This window comes from Gopherus flavomarginatus, chromosome 5 (genome assembly GCF_025201925.1).
Source record: "Gopherus flavomarginatus isolate rGopFla2 chromosome 5, rGopFla2.mat.asm, whole genome shotgun sequence".
NCBI classification, from domain to species: Eukaryota; Metazoa; Chordata; order Testudines; family Testudinidae; genus Gopherus; species Gopherus flavomarginatus.
Window position 1 is genome coordinate 5,572,299 of NC_066621.1, and position 22,519 is coordinate 5,594,817.

Here is a 22,519-nt window from a genome sequence, read left to right on the forward strand (position 1 = left end):
TGGTGTACCTTCTTTTTCAGAGGAGTGGGCTGGGGGGCGGGTGGAAGGGAGAGGCTGTGCAAGCAGCAGGAGAGTTTTTGTAAGGTGTGAGGGCTTTTTCTGCAGCCATATTAGGAGAGCAGCAGCCATGAGCCAAGAAGCAGGAAGTCACATCTGCACATTCCATCTAAATTACGTTAAAACAATGTAATATCAGGCTGTTAAGAAGACTCCTGTCTGACTAGCACTCACCATCACCAGCTAAAGAAACAGATCTTACGATGGTTAAAGAAAACTTTGTTTGATAGCATTCTGTCTGGTAAGGAATCACTTATCAACAGTTGTGGTGTGAAATCTCATCTTTGTTTTACCTTTACGGTCCCTGCTTCGCTATTGTTTATCTGTATGATTTCTGTCTGGTTCTTTGATTGTTTCTGTCTGTTGCATAATTAATTTTACATTTAAATCAACTCAGGTATGATTGGGTATAGAATTGTTTCCCAATATGATAAGATTGGCCAAAGACTTATTTTGTAGTATTTTACTTTAAAATGATTTGTAAAAAGGTACAGCTAAGCAGGACTCACGTTTCACTATATAAACTAGGGTCCAAAAGAAAGTTCCTTGGAACCAAATCCAGAACACAGTCCCAAGATCAGAGCTGCCAGACCTCAACACCCCCAGAAGCTGGAGTCCCCGGACAACCTGATCCTGAGTGGCCAGCAGGAAAAGTTTGTCTGCCTTATTGGGAGTGGTGAGGTTTGTATGCTGAGTGTGAGCATTCCATTTTGGTGATTGTTAATAAATAGAGGTTAAGGATATTACTGTGTAAGGTTCTTTCACTAGTTTAAAAAAAACCCAAAAAAACCCAAAACCCAACCACAAACATGCAGAGTGTAAAGTTACACCCTGAGCTCTAGGAACTGGGTAAGGATAGGTGCCCTAGAGTGTGTGGATAACATTTTCTCCATGCCTTGAGGCAGAGTTGTTGCCATCGGTGTTTGCTACCACTGCTGTGCCAGGACTGAGGAACATAATGAAAATAAACAAGTTAAACTAAAATTACCCACAGGCTCCATAGACCTGAGTTCTCCAACAGGAAGCCGACCTGAAAGGCGCTGATGAGGGTTGTCCATTAATCTCAGTTAACTTATACAATTAACTCAAAAAATTAATTTAAATTAAAAAATTGCAATTAAATGCACTGTTAAACAATAGAATCCCAATTGAAATTTATTAAATATTTTTGGATGTTTTTCTACATTTAAAAATATATTGACTTCGATTACAACACAGAAAGCAAATTGTTATTTTTATTACAAATATTTGCAGTGTAAAAATGATAAAAGAAATAGTATTTTTCAATTCAATTCAATTCAATTCATACAAGTACTGTAGTACAATCTTTATTGTGAAAGCGCAACTTACAAATGTAGCATATCTGGCACATAAATACCTTGCAATGCCAGCTACAAAAGTGCCATGTGAACATCTGTTCTCACTTTCAGATGACATTGTAAATAAGAAGCGGGCAGCATTATCTCCCGTAAATGTAAACAAATTTGCTTGTCTTAGCGGTTGGTTGAACAAGAAGTAGGACTGAGTGGACTTTTACGCTCTAACATTATTTTGTTTTTGAGTGCAGTTATGTAACAACAACAACAACAATCTACATTTGTAAGTTGCACTTTCACAATAAAGATTGCACTACAAGACTTGTATGGGGTGAATTGAAAAATACTATTTCTTTTGTTTTTCTACTCGGCAAATATTTGTAATAAAAAATAAATATAAAGTAGCACTGTCCATTTTGTATTCTCTGTTGTAATTGAAATCAATATATTTGAAAATGTAGAAAACATCCACAAATATTTAAATGGTAATTCTATTATTAAAAGTGTGACTGTGATAAATTTTTTTAATCGCTTGACAGCCCTAGTCCTGACATTTGCCACCACTTGGCCACTCGGTGGCACATGGCAGCCAAGGCTTCAAGGGAACCTAGACATGCATAGCTGCGAATAAAAGAGGGGAAATTGGTCCTTACCCAGGGAAACGAGCGCCTGGTAATTCCTCAGCATCTGGTCCTGGTACAGCTGCTTCTCTGGCTGGGATAGGAGCTCCCACTCCTCCCGGGTGAAATACAGAGCGACGTCCTCAAACGCCACCTGGAGCTGCTGGCAACAAGCGTTACACACTCAGCACCTTCCGCTCCAGCCCCCAGCCCGGAGTCTCAGCAGGGGGCGCAGTTTCTAGGGGAGCGACTCCCAGGGAACCCCCCGCCCAGCACCTGTGACCCAGGGAGACTCCCCCCCCCCCCGCCGCACAGCTCCCCCAGGGACCCGGGGCCCTGCTGGCCGGGGACAGGAGTCGCCCTCGGCTCCCCGCGGGGCTCTGGGAAGGGCCCGAATCCCAGGGCAGGGAACAGGCTCCTCCCCCATCCCCGGCCAGAGTACCCACCTCCGCCCCAGGCCTGTGCTCAGCCCTGCTCCCGCCCCTATTCAGGCGCCTCAGGCTCCTTTGTCAGGCCAGGACCCTCAGGGTAAAGAGGTCGCGCCCGGCTCAGCATGTCTGCCTGGCCAGGGCTCTCCCCTTCCTAGTCCCCAGGGATGCTCCTGGCTTTCCCCGGCTGCGCTGGTGCAAAGTGGGACCCCGGGTCCTGCCTGGCCGCGCAGCTCCCTGCCCAAGGGCAGCGCTATCCCCAGGAACTGCTGCAACCCCCGGCCCTGGGGTCACTAGAGCAGGAAGGATCCAGGTCCCGGCCCCCCTCGGCCCCCAGCCAGGATCAGCCAGTGCCCAGGGGAGTCACTGCCCCCAGCAAGCTCCCGGCCAGCATCCTACCTGTGCCGGCCCCGCTGCAGCCATCACCATGGTCTGGGGCTATTGGGGTCTGGGGCAAGGCGGGGTCCTCGGCAGCAGGGACAGGACAGACCGGGCGTGTCCCTTCACACAACCTGGAGAGAGGAGAGAAGGGGCCTAGTCAATGCCCAGGGAATCCCCCGAGGAGAGCGGGACCCCGTTATTCTGGGCCTGGGGCAGGTGTGACATTCCCAGTAACATCCCGAGGAGGGGGCTGGGATTACACCCCCCCCCGCCCGCTGTCACTGCCCTACTACGGGGGTGGAAATAAAGCCCCGGGTTAGCTCAGCCGCAGAGCCGCTGCTGCATTGGCGCTGGCTGCGGGGAGAGGGTCTCTCCAGCCCCGCTCGACTCCGACCCCCCCAGCGGCCGCTTTCTCCGGGCAGCGATTTCCTGCCTCCGCGGCTGTATCCCTCCCTCTCCTGCGCCCCGCTCACCGACCGATCCCCGGGCTGCAGCCGGGACCTGCCCTGTGCACGGGCCGGGCTGGGGCCCCGGGTGTCCGGCCTGGCACGGGAAGGCTCCTGGGCCCCGCCTGCTCCAGGGCGGACTTAGCGCCCCGGCCTTTAACCCTTCCCGCGCCGCGCAGACCTGTGCGGGCCGGAGAGTCCCGGCTGGGCTGGAGGCGGGAGCTGCCCCGCCCCCTTCTCCAAGAGGCAGGGGCCGGGCGGGGGCTCCCTGGGGCTGGAAACGGGGCCATGCGGGGCAACAGTGGGCCTGGGAACCCAGGCGTCCGGGCGCTGGGACACGTGGGTCAGGTACAATCCCCGCCCCGAGCCAGGCCGGAAGCGAGCGGAGGCTGGAGGGGGTCCGGGCAGCCACCCTCTCCCACTTGTGCAGGGCCAGGGCCTTGGCCAAAACAATTCTAAGCAGAATTACAGTGATACGAATTACTTCTCTTTCTCTATTCCACATTAAACCCAAAATATAATATTCAGAAAGCTCTTCTAATTTCTCTGGAATTTAACCAGTATTATGTAGCGTGACCGTATTTCCCTAAACTGAAAATGGGACTCTGCACCCAGGTAAGCAGCCACGCCAGTAGGGTGACCAGATGTCTTGATTTTATAGGGACAGTCCTGATTTTGGGTCTTTTTCTTATATAGGCTCCTATTACCCCCCTACCCCCGTCCCGATTTTTCACATTTGCTGGCTGGTCACCCTAGAGGCCAGGCAGCCTGGTGGCAGTGCTATCTGATAAGAAGCTCACCAATGCAGAGATGTTAGATAGGGGTGAGAAAGGTCCATGAGAAATCAGGCTTTTCCCATCAGAAAAAGCTCATGCTCAGTGATGTGGGGTGCAGGGGTCATCGTTAGCATGGTGATGTACAAGGAGAAGGGGGGTTGGGGCAGTTTAAAATCCAGGGTCCAGTATACTCTAAAACAGCATTTATCCTCTTGTGTGATGATCATTACTTTGGGGTCTTGGAATGTGAAGAATATGTATGGGGTAAGATATTTCTGTGACCGTTGCTACATGACCTATAACCCTAACAATAGCCAGGTTTGCCACCAGAGCTGCAGTATGTTACCCGCCCCAAATTCTCTGTTACTCACACACTCTGGGGGCACCCACCCTTACCTGTTCCTAGGGCTCAGACGTAACCTTACACTCTACGGGTTTGCGGGATCTTTTACCAGTGAAGAGACTTACACAGTAATATCCTTATCCTCTATTTATTAATAATCACCAAAACCAAAATGCTCACGCTCAGCATACAATGCTCACCACTCCCAATAAGGCAGACGAACTTTTCCTGCTGGCAACTCAGGATTAGGTTCATGCAGTGGAAAATACAGTAGGAAGATATATGTATACACAGAGAACATGAAAAAATGGGTGTTGCCATACCCACTATAAGGAGAATGATCAGTTAAGGTGAGCCATTATCAGCAGGAGAAAAACAAAAACAAAACCTTTTGTGGTGATAATCAGGATGGCCCATTTCCAACAGTTGACAAGAAGGTGTGTGTAACAGTAGAGGGAAAAATAAACATGGGGAAATAGTTTTACTTTGTGTTATGACCCATCCACTCCCAGTCTTTATTCAAGCCTAATTTAATGGCGTCAAGTTTGCAAATTAATTCCAATTCAGCAGTTTCTTGTTGGAGTCTGTTTTTGAAGTTTTTTTTGTTGTAATATTGTGACTTTTAGGTCTATAATCGAGCGACCAGGGAGACTGAAGTGTTCTCCAACTGGTTTTTGAATGTTATAATTCTTGATATCTGATTTGTGTCCATTTACTCTTTTACGTAGAGACTGTCATTCACAAAGTAAAACTATTTTCCCATGTTTATTTCCTCCCCCTACTGTTACTCACACCTTGTCAACTGTTGGAAATAGGCCATCCTGATTATCACTACAAAAGGTTTTTTTTTCTCCTGCTGATAATAGCTCACCTTAACTGATCACTCTTGTTATAGTGGGCATGGCAACCAGCGGCGGCTCCAGGCACCAGCGCTCCAAGTGCCTGCCTGGGGTGGCAAGCCGCGCGGGCGCCCTGCCGATCCCTGCCAGGGCGGCAGTCAGGCAGCCTTTAGCGGCATGCCTACGGGAGGTCTGCCAGTCCCGCGGATTCGGCGGCAATTCAGCGGCAGGTATGCCAAAGCCGAAGGACCGGAGACCTCTGGCAGGCGTGCCACTGAAGGCAGCCTGCCTGCCATGCTTGGGGCAGCTAAAAAGCTAGAGCCACCGCTGATGGCAACACCCATTTTTAAAACAAGAGGCTTCAAACTTGCTTAAAACTGTAAATATATCAATAAAACATTGTGTTCAAGTGATACTCTCTATATATTATGGCTAGGGAAACTAAAGTTCAGGGTTTCATTTTAATCACCGAAAAATGTGGATTTTTATGTTTTTTATGAGAAATATTGTGGTTCTTTTTTCACGGAAAACTAGGATCCCTGGTGATGTTGAAGACTGTGATGATCTAAACCAGTGGTTCTCAACACGTGGGCCGCATGTGGTCCAATTAGCACACAGCTGTGGCCCAAGTGTGTGCTAAAAAAAATTCAAAATTTGCTGCTCTGGTCTGGCAGGGGGCAGGGCTGGCTGAGGGGGAGACAGTGTCTTGCAGCCTGCACCAGCACTTCTGCCAGCAGGGGACTGGTGAGTGCTGCAGTGGGGTAGAGGGCAGGAGAGTGGGTCCGTGGGTAAGTTTTTTGGGGGGAGGGCTCTGGCAATTAGGCGTTTGCCCCAGGTTTTAGGTGGGCCTTCACTCCTGACCCCCTTCTTGGGTCCTGGCTGCCAGCCCCACCAGGTGCTATGCTCCTGGCTGGCGCAGGAGTCCCAGCTGCTGCCCGGCCCCGTGTGGCAGGGTCTGGGTTCCCGCTGCTGTGCAGCTCCCCTCCTGGCCCCACTCTGAGCAGGGGTGCTGGGCATAAGGGACTGTGAGTGGTTTTAGGCTGGGGGGGCATTGTGGTTCTCAACCTGTGGCCCACAATGATAAACAGTACCACTGATCTAGACAGACATCTATGTTTCATGGTCAACAACTCAACATCAGTGCAACCAAGGCATCAGAAAAGTAAATTGTGTATGTTGTGTGCAAGGGACCCCTGACCAGATCCCTAGTTACATTTTTGCAAAGCAAGATCTGCTGGCAGTTTACGGGTGTGGAATGCGTTGCAGCCTTTGCCAGGACCTTTCTGGCTAAGCTCTTTTGGAACCGCATCTTCCTAGCTCCCTGCTGCAAAGGGGATGACAGGCACATTATCCTGAGACAGCTCTTGAAGGAGAAGATGGATGTAAATCAGGTCGCGCAATAAGGCAAAGTCCTGGTTGTGAAGGTGAAGGCCTTGGACATTTGTTTTATTGATTCTTCCTACTCTTACCTATGAAGCTCAGCCAGCTAATGCAGGCCCTGGGCTCGGCCTGGGACAAAGCGTATTTTCCTCATTCCTCATTAACACTTTAAAACTGAAGACTAGGTCAGGGCTATGGCAGACTACAGTGCAGATTGCATGATGCCCCAGTTTCTCTGAGAGGGAAGGTGTAGATTTACACAGACATCTTGTCAAGGTGAACCTGGCTAAAAGGCAAATTGCAGAATTGTTTCTGAACTGGCTGTGGGGGAAGTTCGGACAGAGATCAAACCTGCCCAACACCACCCTCCTGAGAGACACAGACCAGCTCCAGGAGTACCTGTTTTGCCCCAGTGTATAAGGTTCCTTCCTGTGAGTTTATCAACAATGAAACAGCCTGTCTGGGCTGGAAGTACATAGTCCCTTCAAGCCCTGCATTTCTATGATTTCCGCTGAAACTTTCCAGAACATTCAGCCTGAGGCAGGCATCCGGCATGAAGCATTTCAGCCCGAATGGCTCAAGTCTGAAAAAGCCATAAGTAACTGAAGCCAGGGTCTTAAAGTGAATGCACCAGGCAACTTTAACTAGGCACCATTCTACCTAGGATGTGTCCCTCTTGTTTACAGCTGGCCAGCAGTAACACCTCCGGGCTGATGTGTGGAGGAGATACATGGCTGCCTGAGGAGCTGTCCCCCCATCCTCCACACTAGACCTGGGCAGACTTCTCCCCACCCACCGTGGAAGAGCAGAGTGGGGGCTATGACACATGGACCCCTGCAGGGATCAAACCCCAAATGTGCAGCCCTATATTGTACCTTCCTGTCACAGGCCCGAGGGCTCTGGTTCCTACTCCTTGGCAGCGTGATGGTGGTGGTGGGTTAGAGGGAGATGGAGGGAACCTGTTTCAGTCACTGGCAGTTTTAGCTCTTGCCTGAATAGCTCCTAGGAGCTGAAATGCCCCTAAGTGGCAAGAGCGACACTGGGCCTGAGAGCTCAACCCCTGCTCCTAGCCACAGCCAGCCTGACCCACCCCCCAGGAGCAGCCAGAGCTGGCAGCAGCCCAGCCAGAGCATCCCCCCAGCTGATGGCAAGAAGCAGCCATTAACCCCCTCCTAGCCTTTAGCAAGCAACAGCCAGGACTGGGCCCAACAACCCGGCCACAGCTCTCCTCCACCCAGCCCAGGACAAGGAACACAGGGGCAGAGCCTCAAGAACCCACGAAACATCCCCAGACATCAGCCTCAGGGGAGGTCAGAGCCAGCTGGGAGCAGCGCCAAGATCCAGAGCTGACTCTAAGGCCAGAAGGGACTGTTATGATCATCTAGGCGGTTCTCCTGGCTCCCCCAGCGTTTGCATATGCTGCATCCTCATCAGGCTTAAGCTCTACTGACCTCTCCTCCATGCAAATAAAGCTGTGTATATTCAAATATGCAAATTGAAGCATTAAGTCACTTGTGCACAGTCTCCCGCTTTCTGAGCATCCAGCTGGGCTTAGATTGGCAGTGTCACAGACTCTCACAATTTGTTTGTGAGTTTCATGAAGTTTGGTGTTTTTTTTCCTTAAAGCCCCAGCTCCCAGAGTCAGGGGATTATGTGAGAATTTTAGCTGTCATTTAAAAAACAAAGTCCATCCCTAGCCCTCAGGGTTGGGAAGAAGAGTCAGAAAATGTAATCCTCTGCAAAGGCTCAAACCAGGGACTTAAGTGAAGAGAGTTTCAAATTGTATTTGATGTATTGTATTTCTTTAAATCTCATGGTCTTTTTAAGCCAATCTCATGTTCTCTTGGGGGCTTGACACATGATTTTTGTTTGTTGAATTTGGGGCTGACAATACAAGAATTTGGTGGCAGCGTGAATTTGGAGATATTGAATTTTGGGAGTGGTGACACTGTGTGGCATTTGGTGGCTGTGAATTTGGAATTGGTGGCACAGTGAATTTGGCAATACAGTACATTTGACACTGTGACTTTGGGGTTTCTACAGTGTTTAATTTGTGATGAAAGAGAGGCCGGGGCTTGAGCAATTTTTTTTTTACTTTATGAGGAGAGGCTGGAGGTGCCGGGGCTATGAACTGCCAAGCCTGGAAGTGCCAGGCCTCAGCCCTGGCAATCCCCAGCACAAATTAAGCACTGGGTTTCTACTTTCATAGATTTTAAGTCCAGAAGGGACCATTAGGCCATAGTCTAACCTGCATAATACAAGTCAGACAATCTCATCTAGTTATAAGCTAGTGTGATGGGATGGGGGGACCTCATCCTTCAAGCTCCCTTCTGTCTCTAGGCTGTGAGACCTAAGGGATGAAGTCCATAGAGTTGCCATGATCCACGGGGTTCTAAGGCCCAATGGCTGGAGTCTATGTAATCACCCTGATCCACAAGGCAGTAGAGTCACATGACCTATGTCAGGGAGTGGGGGGAGCCTTTCTCTGCAGAGAAGTGAGGCCTAGCAGCTAGAGTCCATAGAGATACCCTGGGTTTGCAAGACAGTAAGGTCTAGCAGCTGGAGTCAATAGAGTTGCCCTCCAGGGTAGGGCTGTATGGCCTAGTCAAGGCTGACTCCAGGCACCCGTGCAGCAAGCAGGTGCCTGGGGCGGCCAAGGGGAAGGGGCGGCACGTCAAGCTCTTTGGTGGCAATTCGGCAGCAGGTCCCTCAGTCCCTCTTGGAGGGAATGACCTGCTGCCGAACTGCCGCCTAAGAATGAAGCGACGGCAGTAAAGCTGCTACCGAAGTGCCGCCGATTGCAGCTTTTTTTTTTCCCTCCACTTGGGGTGGCAAAAATGCTGGAGCTGGCTCTGGGCGTAGTGGCCAGTTGGAGTGCGTGGGCCGTCACCTAGGGGGTGGTGGCAGCCAGGTAGGGGGACCTGGGCCCTCCCTGCTCCATCAGGTCCCAGCCTAGGGCCCTGTCAGGGTATGTCTACACTTACTGTGGATGGACGCTGTGGCGATCGAGCCACCAGGGGTCGATTTAGATGGTCTACCTGCTAAATCGACTGCAGACTGCTCTCCTGTCAACTTTGGTACTCCACCAGAATGAGAAGTGTAAGGTAAGTCGATTCCAGCTACATTATTCATGTAGCTGGAGTTGCGTAACTTAGGTTGACTTAACCCTGTAGTGTAGACCTGCCCTTAGTGTTGAGTGTGTCCGCCCCTTGGTCAGCAGGGATCCATCTGCAACATGCTGACCATCATCTGGACAATGGCTAGTCCCCCACACCCCAGGCTATTTCCTGCCATGTTACTCCTAGTGGCGGTCTGCATGTCTTCAGGGTCTCCAGGTTCCTCAGCTGGTGCAACTCCCTGTAGCTCAGACCTCCCTGGGGCATACACAGGTAACTGGGCATCTGCTAGGCTCTCCGCGCCTCTGACTTCTGCAGTCCAGGGTTCCTGTGGTTCCTGGGCTGGAGCCAGCAAGGAACATCCTTCCTCTCCAGTGGTGAGCTGATTCCTCTTAAACTGGTGCTCACAGGCTCCAGGTCCATCGGTGCTGCGAGGCTGGAGCACCCACGGGGAAAAATTAGTGGGTGCTCTGCACCCACCATCAGTCAAACTCCCCGCGCCCCCACCTCCTCTTCACCTCCTCCTCCCCCAAGCGTGCCGCATTCCTGCTCCTCCCCCTCACAGCGATTCCCGCCTGCCACCTAACAGCAGTTTGGTGGCACATAGGACTTTCGGGCAGGGAAGGAGGAGTGGGGATGCAGTGCGCTCCAGGGAGGAGGCGGTAAAGAGGCGGGGCAGGGGCGGGGACTTGGGGGAAGGGGCAGGACGGGGGGGTTGAGCAGTAGGAATGTGGGGGCGTGGCTTCCTCTGCCCACATTGAGGAGTTAACCCTTCCCTGTCCAGTGCTGGGTGAGTTCACCCCGCCACAGGTGGCTATACGTCCTATTTTGGCTGGGACAGTCCGGTTTTTAAGCCCTGTCCTGGCCGACCCAGCTTTTTTGGCAAAAGTTGATCAATTGGCAAGAGCAAATGGGACAAATGCCCACTTTTGTCAAAAAGGTGGGGCGCAGAGGAATGAGTGTGTGGGGGAGTGGTGATGCCAGCCCCACACGGGGGGGGGAGTAGCTGGACACAGGGGGGGCAGGCAGGGCTCAGGCAAGCAGCGAGGCCAGCCCCATGTGGGGAGTGGGGTGGGCTCGGGCGAGCAGGGGGGTCTCGGGTCAGCCCCAGGTGGGAGTGGGGGCTAGTGACCAGCTGTCCCGATTTTATACGGACAGTCCTTTTTTGGGGGGGGTCTTTTTCTTATATAGGCTCCTATTACTCCCCACCCACTGTCCCAATTTTTCACATTTGCTGTTTAGTCACCCTAGGGGGGGCTTGGGCGATCGGCTCTGGCCGCTCAAGTATGGGGCGGGGGGGAGGGAGGGCTCGGGCTAGTCCCACCCGGGGTGTCCCATTTTCCCTTTGAGAAATATCATCACCCTATCTAGCCCCCCCGGTGCTGAGCCTGGATTTGAAGCCCTGCCCCCACTCCCGCCAGCCCAGCACTTCCCCGCCCTCGGTCGCTGTCGGAGAGTGACGAGCGCGAGAAATGCCCACGGGGGTGGGGCGAAGGGATCCCGGGAGGCCGATGGGGAACTCGCTTCCCAGAAGGGGCGGGCAGCAGCGCCGAGCTCGCTTCGGGCAGGGCCGCCATGGAGCAGCTGGTGAAGCAGCTGCTGGGCCCCCTGGAGAAGAAAGGCGAGCGGGAGCTGCAGCGCTTCGGCAAGAGGCTGGAGAAGTGTCTGAGGAGGGAGGGGGAGAAGCTCTTCGCCGCGGACACGCCGGAGGGAGGGGCGGAGCCGGCCCCGGATATTAACGGCCTCAGGGACAGCGCCGAGCACTGCGGGCTGGAGCTGCTGACAGATCTGGACCGCATCAGAAACCTGGCAGAGGCACTCGGCACAGACGGTACAGAGAGATGGGGGAACCCCCACTGCCCCTCCTCACCCCCAGCCGGCCCCCTTGTTTCTGGGCACGACTATAATCCCCCCCTCGCGAGGGATTCTGGGAGCTGGAAACAATCCCCAATCTGCCTTTCTTTCCCCTCTTTTCCAGGCTGGGATTTCTCCCCCCCCCCCCCCCCGCTTTCACTTTCATTCTCTTCTCATACCAGCCCCCTCCCCTCTCTGCCTGGCAGCTCCCCTGCTCCTTTCCGGCCACATCCTGAGCTGGTGTGGCATTAGGGACCATTTACACCTAGGGAGAATCTGCTCCCCACCCCCCACCTCATGTGTAAAAAGTAAGAGAGGGTTGTTGATCCATTGGCAAAAATTCCTGCTGCCCCCCCCAACACACACACACACCCTAACTCAGGCCCTTGGACCAGCAGCACCCCCCAAACCAGCTGAACACTCACCAGCTTACGTGGATTGTTCACTCACTGGAGGCAGGGACGCTCGTTTTGTTCTGGGTTTTGTACAGTACCTGTCGCAATGGGGGCCCAGTCCGTGGCTGGGCCGCCCCAGTGCAGACATGCCAACGCTCACGAATGCATCTCGAGAGATGTGATTTCTAGGTAAAATTGAGCCTCGCTCATGATCTCGCTATAGAATTCTGTTTTCAGCTCAAGTGGCAGGGCTCCTGCTTTCAGCTCCCGGGGGGGACTCCTGGAGAGCCCTTCTTCGTGGGGCTGAGAGTGCTCTGTGGGGTGTTTTAGGTAAAGTAAGTGAGAGAATCTCTCCACCCAAACTGCAGGTTAACAAAATTGTTTGTTTTTAAATGGGGAATTTCTTTAGCTTTTTTTTTTTATTATTAATTATGAATCGCTCCATCTTCCCCATGACAGGTGTCCAACACAGGCCTTGCAGACTGCACAAGAATGAACCCTATTCCTTCCCAGTGGACTCCTTTACACTGCCATATCTGTCCTCCTTCCATCCCATTCCCTGGACCAGATCCCCCCAGCCCCATTTGTAGTAGGTCTGTGCAGCATTCACTTGAAAGAAAATGTGATAGTTAGAACAGGGTCAATGAACAAATCTAGCTGAGGGGCAGAAGCATCTGCTTTAGCTCTCTGAACCCCTGTTTCTCTGCAATTATGGATCCTTCTCCCTTTGCCCCTGACTCTCCCCTGCTCTGCTATCTCACTCGCACTCCTGTTCTGGCCTCTGAGAACTAAGTTTGTCCTCTGTGTGTATGTGTGGGGAGAGGGTGGGCTGTGCTGTGAGCTGACCACGGGTCCGAGACTGATTTTCTCCCTTTTTTCTTCAGTGCCCCCTGAATCTGCAGCCACTACTGTGCAGAGTGAGCCCCTTCCTGTGGGTGCTACAGCCGTAGCAGCAGGTGAGTGGGGTGAAGATCAAGAGGCACGTGAAAGGCTCTGAAAGGAGGATTCCTTTCCCCCAGCCCGGGACAGATCATTCCCTTCCAAATCCCAGGCTTGGAGACACCTGGGGCCATGGGAGCCAACTTTCCCCAGCGCCGGTGGGTGCTCATGCTCACCCTCAGGCCTCTCCCTCATTCCAACCCCTGCCCCAAAGTCTCTGACCCAACTCTGCCCCCTCCCTGCCCCTATTGGACCCCTTCCCCAAATTCCTGCCCCAGCCCCACCTCTTCCCCGAGCGTGCTGTGTTCACCCTCCCCCCTCCAGCGCTTGCTGTGCGAATCAGCTGTTTCGCGGCGCAAACCCTGGGGTAGGGGGAGAAGCAGGACGCAGCGGTGCGCCCAAGGGAGGAGGTGGAGGCGGCAGAGGCAGAGCGGAGGTGGAGGTGAGTTGGGGCGGGGGGGTGGGGAGCTGCTGGTCGATGTAGAGCACCCACCAATTTTTTCCCCGTGGGTGCTCCAGCCCTGGAGCACCCATGGAGATGGCACCTATGCCTGGGACAGCTTTGGCTCAGGGCTCTTCCCCAGCCCCCTAGATTTCCGAGGGGATCATCAGCCCCATTTCCTCCTGTCATGGACTAGTGGCAAACGGCAGAGTGCCCTCCTCCTACCTCCCCATTTATGCCCTTCTCTGGCTCCTGTAGAAAGAGGCCAGATGAAGATTCTTTTCCCTGTCTAGTGAATGTTCTGTTACTGAGATGTACTGTAAGTGCCTTCAGGCAGGGAGCTCTGTGCCTGGTAGCACCATGGCGAGTGTTGGGGGGATAAGGCTTCCCATGAGTGGTCTCTGCCCCTTCCAGCTCTGAGCTGCGACTCGCTCTATAGCACTGACGCTTCCTCTCTGTCTCGTTTGCTCCAGAGTCCTCCCCCACAGTGATTCCTGACTCTGAGCAGCTGGAAATTCTCCCTTTGGACAATGCAGAGGGACACACAGGTCAGTAGTTCCCTTGTTGCAGTGCTTACATTCTCCTGGAGTCCTCCAGGCCCATCCCCCCTTCCCATTCGGGGCTCAGGGCTTCAGCCCCAGACGAGCCCCCTGGGGTCGGGCTTGGGGTTTCAGTTCCGCAAGAGGTGCCTGGGCTTGTGGCTCTGGGCTTCAGCTGCGGGGCACCATGGACCCCTTGAAACCAGCTCATGGCCCCCCAGAGGACTAGGATCCCAGGTTGAGCGCCAACAGCATCAGGCTGGAGTCAAGGGGAAATATTTACTGGAGCTCTGCTCCGAACAGCTGAATTTAAGCCCTGCCTTTGTGGATTCAGCTGGTACCACGTGGGGCTGAGAACAGAGGGCTTGGTCCCCTTCTCTGTCCCAACAGATATCCATGCTGGAGTCCAGAGACATCAAGCCCTCCTGGAATGTAATGATGGGACATAGGAACTGCCCCGATGAGCCCATCTAGCCTGGTATCCTGCCCCCTCCATGCCACTCTGGATCAAATCATTGGGCCAGTCTGGACTGTATCCTGCCCCCTCCCTACAATCTCAAATCAGATCAATGGACCCATCTAGTCCAATAGTCCAACTCCAATAGTGGCCATTAGCAGACGCTACAGATGGAAGCCTCACTTCTCCTTCCCTCTCACACTATCCATTTGACTTCTCTTTTCCTCTCTCTCTATCCATTTTACTTTTCAGTTGTCCTGCGGAGCCCAGAGGTATCAGAAATATTCCAGTCTCAGCCACTGGTGGAGGGCAGCCACGTGGCCTTCAGCTGCTTCATCGCAGGATACTTCCCCCAGGAGCTAACTGTGACCTGGCTCAGGAGGGAGAGTGGAGCCAGTGTGGCCATGCCCATCAAGGACTCTGCTGATTATGCCATCATCCACAAGGAGACCCGTGCCAAAGACAAAGAGACCTACCAGCAGATGGTGATGCTGTCCTTCACCCCGTTGGCACAGAGAGACCACGGGGCAGAGTTCATCTGCCAGGTGGGACATGTGGCCCTGCAGACCCTCATTGAGAGGAGCACCGGGATGCTGGAGGTCAAAGGTCAGTCTGAGTTTAAAGGTGGAGTGCTATTGCCCGTGGGTTGTTTGTGTATCTGTCTCGAGCCCTAGATCCTAATACTCTGGTTTGTTGCCCCAGCCAGCCAGTCTGTCTCCTGGACCTCAGTTTGCTGGTCTGGATTATATTTCAGGTGTCAGTCACTGCAGCACTTGGTAGTTTTAGTACCTGACCCTGGAAATAAGTCACTCACTGCTGAGCTCCTATTGCTGGCATCTGTGAGCAATCCCAGTCCCTTTACTGAGGCTTCTCCCAACAGCAAGTGCTGCGCTGGGTGATACCCCAGTGAGGTTTCACAGGATGAGGCCCCATATCTGTGGTTTCCACCCACTCTAGCTTGAACTGGGATACATCCATAATGGGGTCTAGAGAGCCCTCAAGCTCTCCTGGAACAAAGTGATGGGACAGAGGAACTGCTGCTCCAGATCCAGCCAATAGGCCCATCTAGCTTGGTATCTCGCCTTCCCCATGCTGCCCTGAATCAGACCCATGGGTCCATCTAGCCCAGTATCCCACTTCTCCCTGCTGTCCTGGATCAGACCTATGGGTCCATGCTCTTTGGGGCAGGAGTCATCTTCTTGTTCCGTGAGTGTACAATGCCTGGGGCAAAGAGTCTTGGTCCAGGAGTGGTGTTCCTGAGCAAAGTAATTAACAATAATCTCAGGTCCTGACTTCCTGGGACCTTCTAAAGTGCTGCTTAGCTGAGGTGAGTACAAAAGTCCAGACCAGAAAAGTCCTTCCAGAAAAACATATTGGGAAGCAAGAACCTGACATTTTTAATGTTAAGAATACAGGAAGGATGATCTTTTTCCCAAAGAAATGTGATGGCCAGTTTAGCCAGGGTGTCAGGGCAAGAAACACCACACACATGATTTTGCTGAGCCTTTCACCTCTATACCTGACTCGGAATCCAATACAAGCAGAAAGGACAGTTACTCTCACCTTCCCTGGTGAAATAGCTTGTGTAATGTCTTCTTCTGGTCTCTAACTCTATTTCCTGGGGTCTCTGAACAGGTGTAGCTACCCCCGACGCCAAGGAGGTTGCCCCCGACGCCAGGGAAGTGACTTCTGTTTCCAAGGAGGTTGCCCCCGACGCCAGGGAAGTGACTTCTGTTTCCAAGGAGGTTGCCCCCGACGCCAGGGAAGTGACTTCTGTTTCCAAGGAGGTTGCCCCCAACTCCAGGAAAGTTACTCCTATTTTCAAAAAAGTTGCCCCCAACTCCAGGGAAGTTACTCCTGTTTTTGAAGAAGTTTCCCGCTACTCCAGGGAAGTTACTGCTGTTTCCAAAGAAGTTACGCCTGACTCCAGAGAATTTAAGCCCATTTCCAGGGAAGACAGAGGAAGCACAGCTGGTAGAAAAGGTGAGAGGCAAGCTTTGATGGGCACAGTCTTTATATGACATTGAAGAGAGCTGAATGGAGAGTGGGGCAAGAGGTAGATGGGCCCAGAAGTGCGTGTCCAGCTCAGGGTTAGGCTGCAGCTCAGGGTCAAAGGCCAAATCAGGGTGAAGTCAGGTTTCACAGTGCCAGAGTTTTGCCAGTGGCTCTCCTTTGATTTCCTACCCGCATCTTGGGCCAGATCTAAACCCAGTGATGAAAACAGGCTCCTCTCAGTTTTGGATCTGACTCAAATCTTGGCTGTGGATTTGAACTCAAAGGAGCTGAGGGTTTAAGTTTCCCTTTGGACCCAACTTTTAGAAACACCATTGTTGTGAGCCAAAACTGAACCCTTGGGCACCAAGATAGTGGCCTCTCAAATCCCATATCACCTTGGTTTGGAATGGAGCGGAGAGGGATTGATGTGGATGTGAAGGAGGCTGAAGGGGATAAAGACCTGGAGAAAGCTTTTGTGGACAGACGAAGGGACAGATCTCAGAGACACTGAGGAGGAAGTCGCGGCAAGATTTGGGCACTGCCTGGATATGGGGGTGTCGAGAGAAGGACCAGGTCAAAGATGCAGCCAGGTCATGGGCTGGAGTGGCAAGGAGGATGGTAGTGCTGTCAAGAGGCAGAGAACGGAGGGCCTCGCAGGGGAGATCTGGTTGGCCAATATGAGCTGACAGCAAGATATCCAGGAGGAGGCTTCAGAGAGACAGGACTGAGAGGAGCGATTGGGTTGGAGTGGGAACAAGAGCAGAGATTTGAGAGTCACAGGCATGAAGATAGCAGCTAGAGCCATGGGAACAGTTCAGAACAGGGAGAAAAGGAGGGATCCTCTCAGAGAGAAGTGGGAGCAACAGGGAGGAGATCCGCTGGATGCGTCACTGGAGCAACCAGAGAGGTAGGAGGACAGTCGGCAGAGGAGGGAGTCTTGGAGCCTAAGGTAGGACAAAGTACCAAGCAGGAGGGGTATGATGGATGGTGTCTGAAGCAGTGGAGAAATCAAGGATGAGGATGGGGTTCAAATGCTGACACTGGGCCCAGAAGAAGGATTTGGTGATGGTGGAAGCTGGATCAGAGTGGGGGAACGGAGGTGGAGCTGGAGGTGTGGTTGTTGGTGGTGCATTGAATGGAGTTGGAGGTGAAGGGGAGACAGGGCTTAGCAGGAGGGGTTGGGGATTGGTTTTGAATGACAGGGCAAAGCAGATTAATTATGCATGGGAGGGAGGTTACAGAGCAGAGAAAATCTGCTTGAGTACAGAGGGCCCCGTGGAGGTCAATAGCTAGGGACTGAGCCAGTAAAAGGGGAAATAGCAATACAGGCATTTGAGCAGTTAATCAAGATGGGCAGGTGATTGTGTGGATAATTAAATAGATCCTGTGGATAACAGAATAGTGAGCAGACTATGTGGATAATGAAGTAGCTAATAGACTATATGGATTCTTATATCTGGAGTAGCTGATAGATCATGCACATAATCAAATAGAATGCATCGATAACAGAGTCGCTAATAGACAGTGTTGCTAATCAAAGTGCAGCAGAGAGCATGATGCAGACCATTTCTTTACTCTCTTGTGCTCCTCTTTTTCCCCTCAGAGACACACTTTGTGGACCGGCACCGAGAACAGCTCATCCAGCGAGTAACTCTGGTCGAGGGCGTCCTAGATAAGCTGCTGGGTGACGTGTTGGACACTGAGCAATATCTGACCATTACAGCCGAGAGAACCAACCCAATGAAAATGCGGAAGCTATACGAGTTCATGGTGAGCTGGAACAAGTATTGCAAGGACCAGCTCTACGAGGCGCTGAAGGACAAGTGCAAGTTCCTTGTTGCAGATCTGGAAGGGGAATGAACACACACACTCTCACTCACTCTCTGTCTCCCTCTCTCTCTCTCCCTTTACTTCCAGTGTCTGTTGCAGGGAAGAAAACCCATTTCTGGCTCTTCCCCATGTTTCCAAAGATGTCACAACTGGTTAAGACGAGGGCTTCATGAAAACTTCCCCTTGAAATTATTTTTCAATGGAAAATCAGGTTTTTAACAAGATAAAATATCTACTTTCTGAGGAAAAAAAATTATTGTTGAAAAACCAAATCTATTTCAGCCAAAACCAGAAAATATTTCAATGTGGGTATAACTTATGGGAGTTGTAGTTCACTTGCCTCATCCCCATTCTCATCTATGGACCAGGGCCCTCAGCTGAACTACATTTCCCATGATACACCATGGCCAGGGATTCCCATGATGCAACTGCCTCCTCACCAAAAGGAGAGACCATGGTGCATGCTGGAGCCCAGACTACAGTGGAGAATGCGATCACGAGGCACCAAAATTTCAACACCCATTTGGAACTGCGACAGCATTTCCAAATCAAAATATTTTGGTTTAGTTTAGTGTTTGGGTTTTTTTGTTTTTTTGCTGAAATGTTGAACTTTTCAGTGAAAAATCTGGACAAGAATGAAATCTATTTATCTGTTTTTGTTTGGGGGTTTTGTTTAAAACATCAGTGGAAAAATGCTTCATTTGCCAACGGCAGAGCCCCAATCCAAACTGCAGCTCCTTCTCCTCACCTGGCTCTCCCAGCCACCTCAGCCCCTGACTGCTACATGCTGTTGGCAACTGAGCGTGAAGGGCTGGAGGCTGAACTGAACAGCTGCTGGACTGCGCTGGTGAGGACCGCAAATCTAGGGGGGGCATCACCATTTTATCCTAGTCTCTGGGAAGATAAAGGCCGTGAGCCCTGAATCTCCACAGCTACATTCCGTCCCCTGCAGGGCCAACACTTGGCCACCGCATCCCTCCCTTTGGATACAAAAAGTCCAGCGATGCCCTCCTAGAGTTTAAAGCCAGAAGGGACCATTAGATCCTTCAGTCTGATCTTTTTAGCCCAGGCCCTTACATTTCACACAGTTACCCCTGCACTGAGCCCAGTGACCTGCGTTTGACTAAAGCCTCTTCCACAATGGCAGCCGGTCAGGTTTTGAAGACACCAAGAAATGGAGGATTCACCACTTCCTTTGGGCGTTTGTTCCACGCTGAGTGAGAAAAATCGGGGCCTGATTTCTGATGTGAATTTGTCTGGCTTCAGCTCTCCAGCTCCAGGTTCTCGTTCTGTTTTTCGCCAGCAGATTGCAGAGCCTCGAACACGGCAGTATACTGTGCCCTTCCCCCACGCCCTCACTTCCATTACAGACCCATTCGTCCTTTGTATCAGGGCTTCGGGCAAGGCGATTCCACCGCTGCCAGGACAAGGCTCTGCTCTGCTTCTCAGACATTCCCCAAGCCAGAACCCTGCAGCTGCTCTGGGTCTTTGCTGTCCATCTAAGTCCACCAGCACCAACCTCTCAGGGCCCTGTCGGGAGAGGGGGCTGCCTATCTCCCAGCCAGCTGAAAGGGGAAATCACTGTAATTCTCACATTAACCAATAGGGGCTGGTTCTTGTGATTAGTTTAATATAAAGCAACTTTTGTACCTTTTGTATTTAAATTAAAAAGAAGGTGGTACCTGGCTGAGAGTGGGGCAGTCGTGCTGTTGGTGGCAAGGAGGATTTTGTGGTGGGAGGTGGAGGCGGATGCAAGGGAGGAAGCAGCAGCTGCTGGGTGGGAGGGAAGGAGAGGATGCTTGGACTGTGATAAGTAGGAGCGGAACCTGAGCCAAACTTTCCCAGCCCCAGCTGAGTGGGAAGGGGACGTGGGTGGGGCAGAGTCAGGACTAGGTATTCCCTGTGTAAACCCTTGGGGGTGTGATTAGTGCAGCTGGGAGTGTGCCTGGGTCCATGGCCTTGTGCTAGCAGGCAGGAGCAGCAGAAACTCAAAGCGGGGGGACCACGGGCACCTGAACTCCCTGTAGCACCCCGCCCCCTGTAGCACCCCTACTCCTAGAGGATCTGCCCTGCCCCTTCCCTTGAGGCCATGCCCCTGCTCTGCCCCTTCCCCTAAGACCCTGCCCCCCACTTGCTCCTCTCCATCCCCTCCCACCCGTCGCTTGGCCAGTAAAAGTGGGTGGGCCATGATCTGGTAAAATAGATCTCCCCCGTTCCAGCAGCCCTGTTAGGAGGGCTCGTGCTAGTCTGCTAAACCTGCCTGTGTAGCCACTGCAGCTTGTGCTGGCATTCAGGGGGGTGTGGGGGGAGATGGGAGGAGGGGTATCGGCTTGGGAGCCTGAGCTCCAGCCTGAGCAGCAACATCCAAGCAATGTGTCTACACGGTATTTTGTAGCACGATAGCTACCGTGACCACTCTAGCGCAAGTCTGTGGAGCTGGGTGGGGAGTCTCGCTCCTAGATGCATGGAACGCGAAACCTTAAATTAGAATGAATTAAGACTTGGCACACCACTTCTGAAAGGTTGCCGACCTCTGATCTAGAGGTTACAGCGGATCACGAGTTGACTACAGGTCAACAGTGCGATGCTATTGCGGAAAAGGCATGTCATTTTGGGGCGTATTAACAGCAGTGTTGTATGTAAGATGGGAGGTAATTGTTCTTCTCTTCTCAGCACTGGTGAGGCCTCAGCTGGAGCACTGTGTCCGGTTCTTGGCACCACACATTAGGAAATATGTGGACCACATTGTTGAGAGTCCAGAGGAGAGCAACAAAAATGATCAGAGGTTTAGAAAACCTGGCCTGTGAGGGGAGGTTGAAAGAACAGGACTTGTTTGGTCTAGAGTATAGAAAGCTGAGAGTGGATAAGATAACAGCCTTCAAATATATCAAAGGTTATGATAACGAGGACAGGGGTCAACCGTTCTCCATGCCCACTCAGAGTAGGACAGGAAGGGATCGGCTTGGTTTGCAGCAAGGGGGATTCAGGAAAAACTTCCTAATTCTATGGATAATTAGGCACTGGAACAGGTTCCCTCGGGAGGTTGTGGAATCCCTGTAAATGGAGGTTTTTAAGGACATGTTAGACAGAGATGGTCTAGGTCTTAACCCTGCCTGAGTGCAGGGGATGGACTTTGATCTATCAAGGTCCCTTCCAGCCCTACATTTCTATGATTCTGTGCTCCAGGCTAGGGCTGCAGGGGCTGAGCCAGACTTCCTCTGCAATTACTGCTCTGGGCTGTTGCCTCCTTGGGCCCCAGAACTGAGAGCAGAGTGATTGGGGAACACCGAAGGGACATACCCCTGCTGCTGGTGCCCCACCACAGGGCCTCGGGCACTGGCTTAGGCCATAGGAAACCCAGGTTCACATGCCTGCTCTGCTATGCACTTCCTGTATAACTTGGCCAAATCACTTAACCTGTCTCTGCCTCAGTTCCCATTGGCACAATGAGGATAACGGCACTGGGCTGTGAGGATAAATACACTAAATATTGGGTGGGCAGTGCTTTGAGATCTCCTGATGAAAAGTGCTATATAAGACAGGCATGAGTAGCATGAAGCAACCTGACTTGGGATGCAGAGGCTGGAGGAATGGGGGGAACACCTGGGAGACAGAGTTGCAGGAGCCAGAGAGTGGGTGGGGGACGACATAGGAACTGCTGGGGGGTCAGCAGAGGGGGGAAGGGAAGATGAGCTGGGGGAGGGTTAGGTTCTGGAGGGTGTATAGGCACCGATGTGGGGGAGGATAGTAGCACAGTGGGAAGGGGGCAAGGATTATAGGAGTAAGAATGGGGTGGGGCAGAGGCACCTCACAAAGCTTTTCCCTTTCTCAGAGCTCTGACATACCCATAAAAGGTGATTGCATGTTTCTTCTGCCTTACAGGGCACACAGAGTCCGTCTTTGTGTCTCTTCATCTGAAAAAGATTTTAGTTTGAGCCACAATGTTAATACTCTAAACAAAAGCACTTCCTGCGTGCATCCTGTCCAGTCCTGAAGTATGTCGTAATCCTCCGCTCTGGGGCTCAGTTCAGATAATCAGCTTCCTTTTTTTCCATTAGTGCAATTTTTTTTTTGCCGTTTTCCCTTTACATTTTTCTGTACTAGGCTTTTGAATTCCTACTTACTCAAGGGCATTTCTGTGTTAATCCTTCCATTTCTCACAGCGTTTTTAGCTGCTTTGTTAGCCATTTTGTTCCCTGTTATCCCAATAAGCACTGGGATCCAAGCTAATGCTGCCTGTATCCCCATTTGTAGTTACTCTGTTGTTAGAAATATAATTTTGTTGCTTAAATCACTTCTACATATTGAGACACCCTTTTTTATCCCCATAACGCCTGAGATTGAATCAAAAAATGATGCTGCTGCT

At 51.9% G+C, this 22,519-nt stretch overlaps 2 protein-coding genes across 3 annotated transcripts in view; one reads left to right on the top strand and one right to left on the bottom strand.

The window, feature by feature from the left end:
* LOC127051388 (zinc finger protein 420-like) overlaps nucleotides 1-3,579 on the bottom strand; it is a 36,840-nt gene extending 33,261 nt beyond the window's left edge. Inside the window, exons 1-3 of the mRNA XM_050953652.1 lie at nucleotides 3,276-3,579; nucleotides 2,821-2,933; nucleotides 2,027-2,156 (exon numbers count right to left, since the gene is read on the bottom strand). Coding sequence (XP_050809609.1) covers nucleotides 2,027-2,156; nucleotides 2,821-2,850 — 160 coding nt within the window. The 5' untranslated portion in view covers nucleotides 2,851-2,933; nucleotides 3,276-3,579. The remainder of the gene's footprint in view (nucleotides 1-2,026; nucleotides 2,157-2,820; nucleotides 2,934-3,275) is intronic.
* Nucleotides 3,580-11,178: 7,599 nt separating this feature from the next.
* On the top strand, nucleotides 11,179-19,845 carry LOC127052803 (uncharacterized). Of its 2 annotated transcripts, XM_050956886.1 has the most exons (7): nucleotides 11,179-11,533; nucleotides 12,836-12,907; nucleotides 13,806-13,880; nucleotides 14,581-14,934; nucleotides 15,964-15,989; nucleotides 16,074-16,311; nucleotides 17,927-19,845. In XM_050956886.1, exons 1-7 carry the CDS (start codon nucleotides 11,278-11,280, stop codon nucleotides 18,181-18,183), a joined length of 1,278 nt encoding a protein of 425 aa, XP_050812843.1. In that variant the 5' UTR covers nucleotides 11,179-11,277; the 3' UTR covers nucleotides 18,184-19,845. The 2 variants fall into 2 exon arrangements, with proteins under 2 accessions (XP_050812843.1, XP_050812842.1); XM_050956885.1 differs by having other exon boundaries at nucleotides 11,180-11,533; nucleotides 15,964-16,311.
* The last annotated feature ends 2,674 nt before the right edge of the window (nucleotides 19,846-22,519 follow it).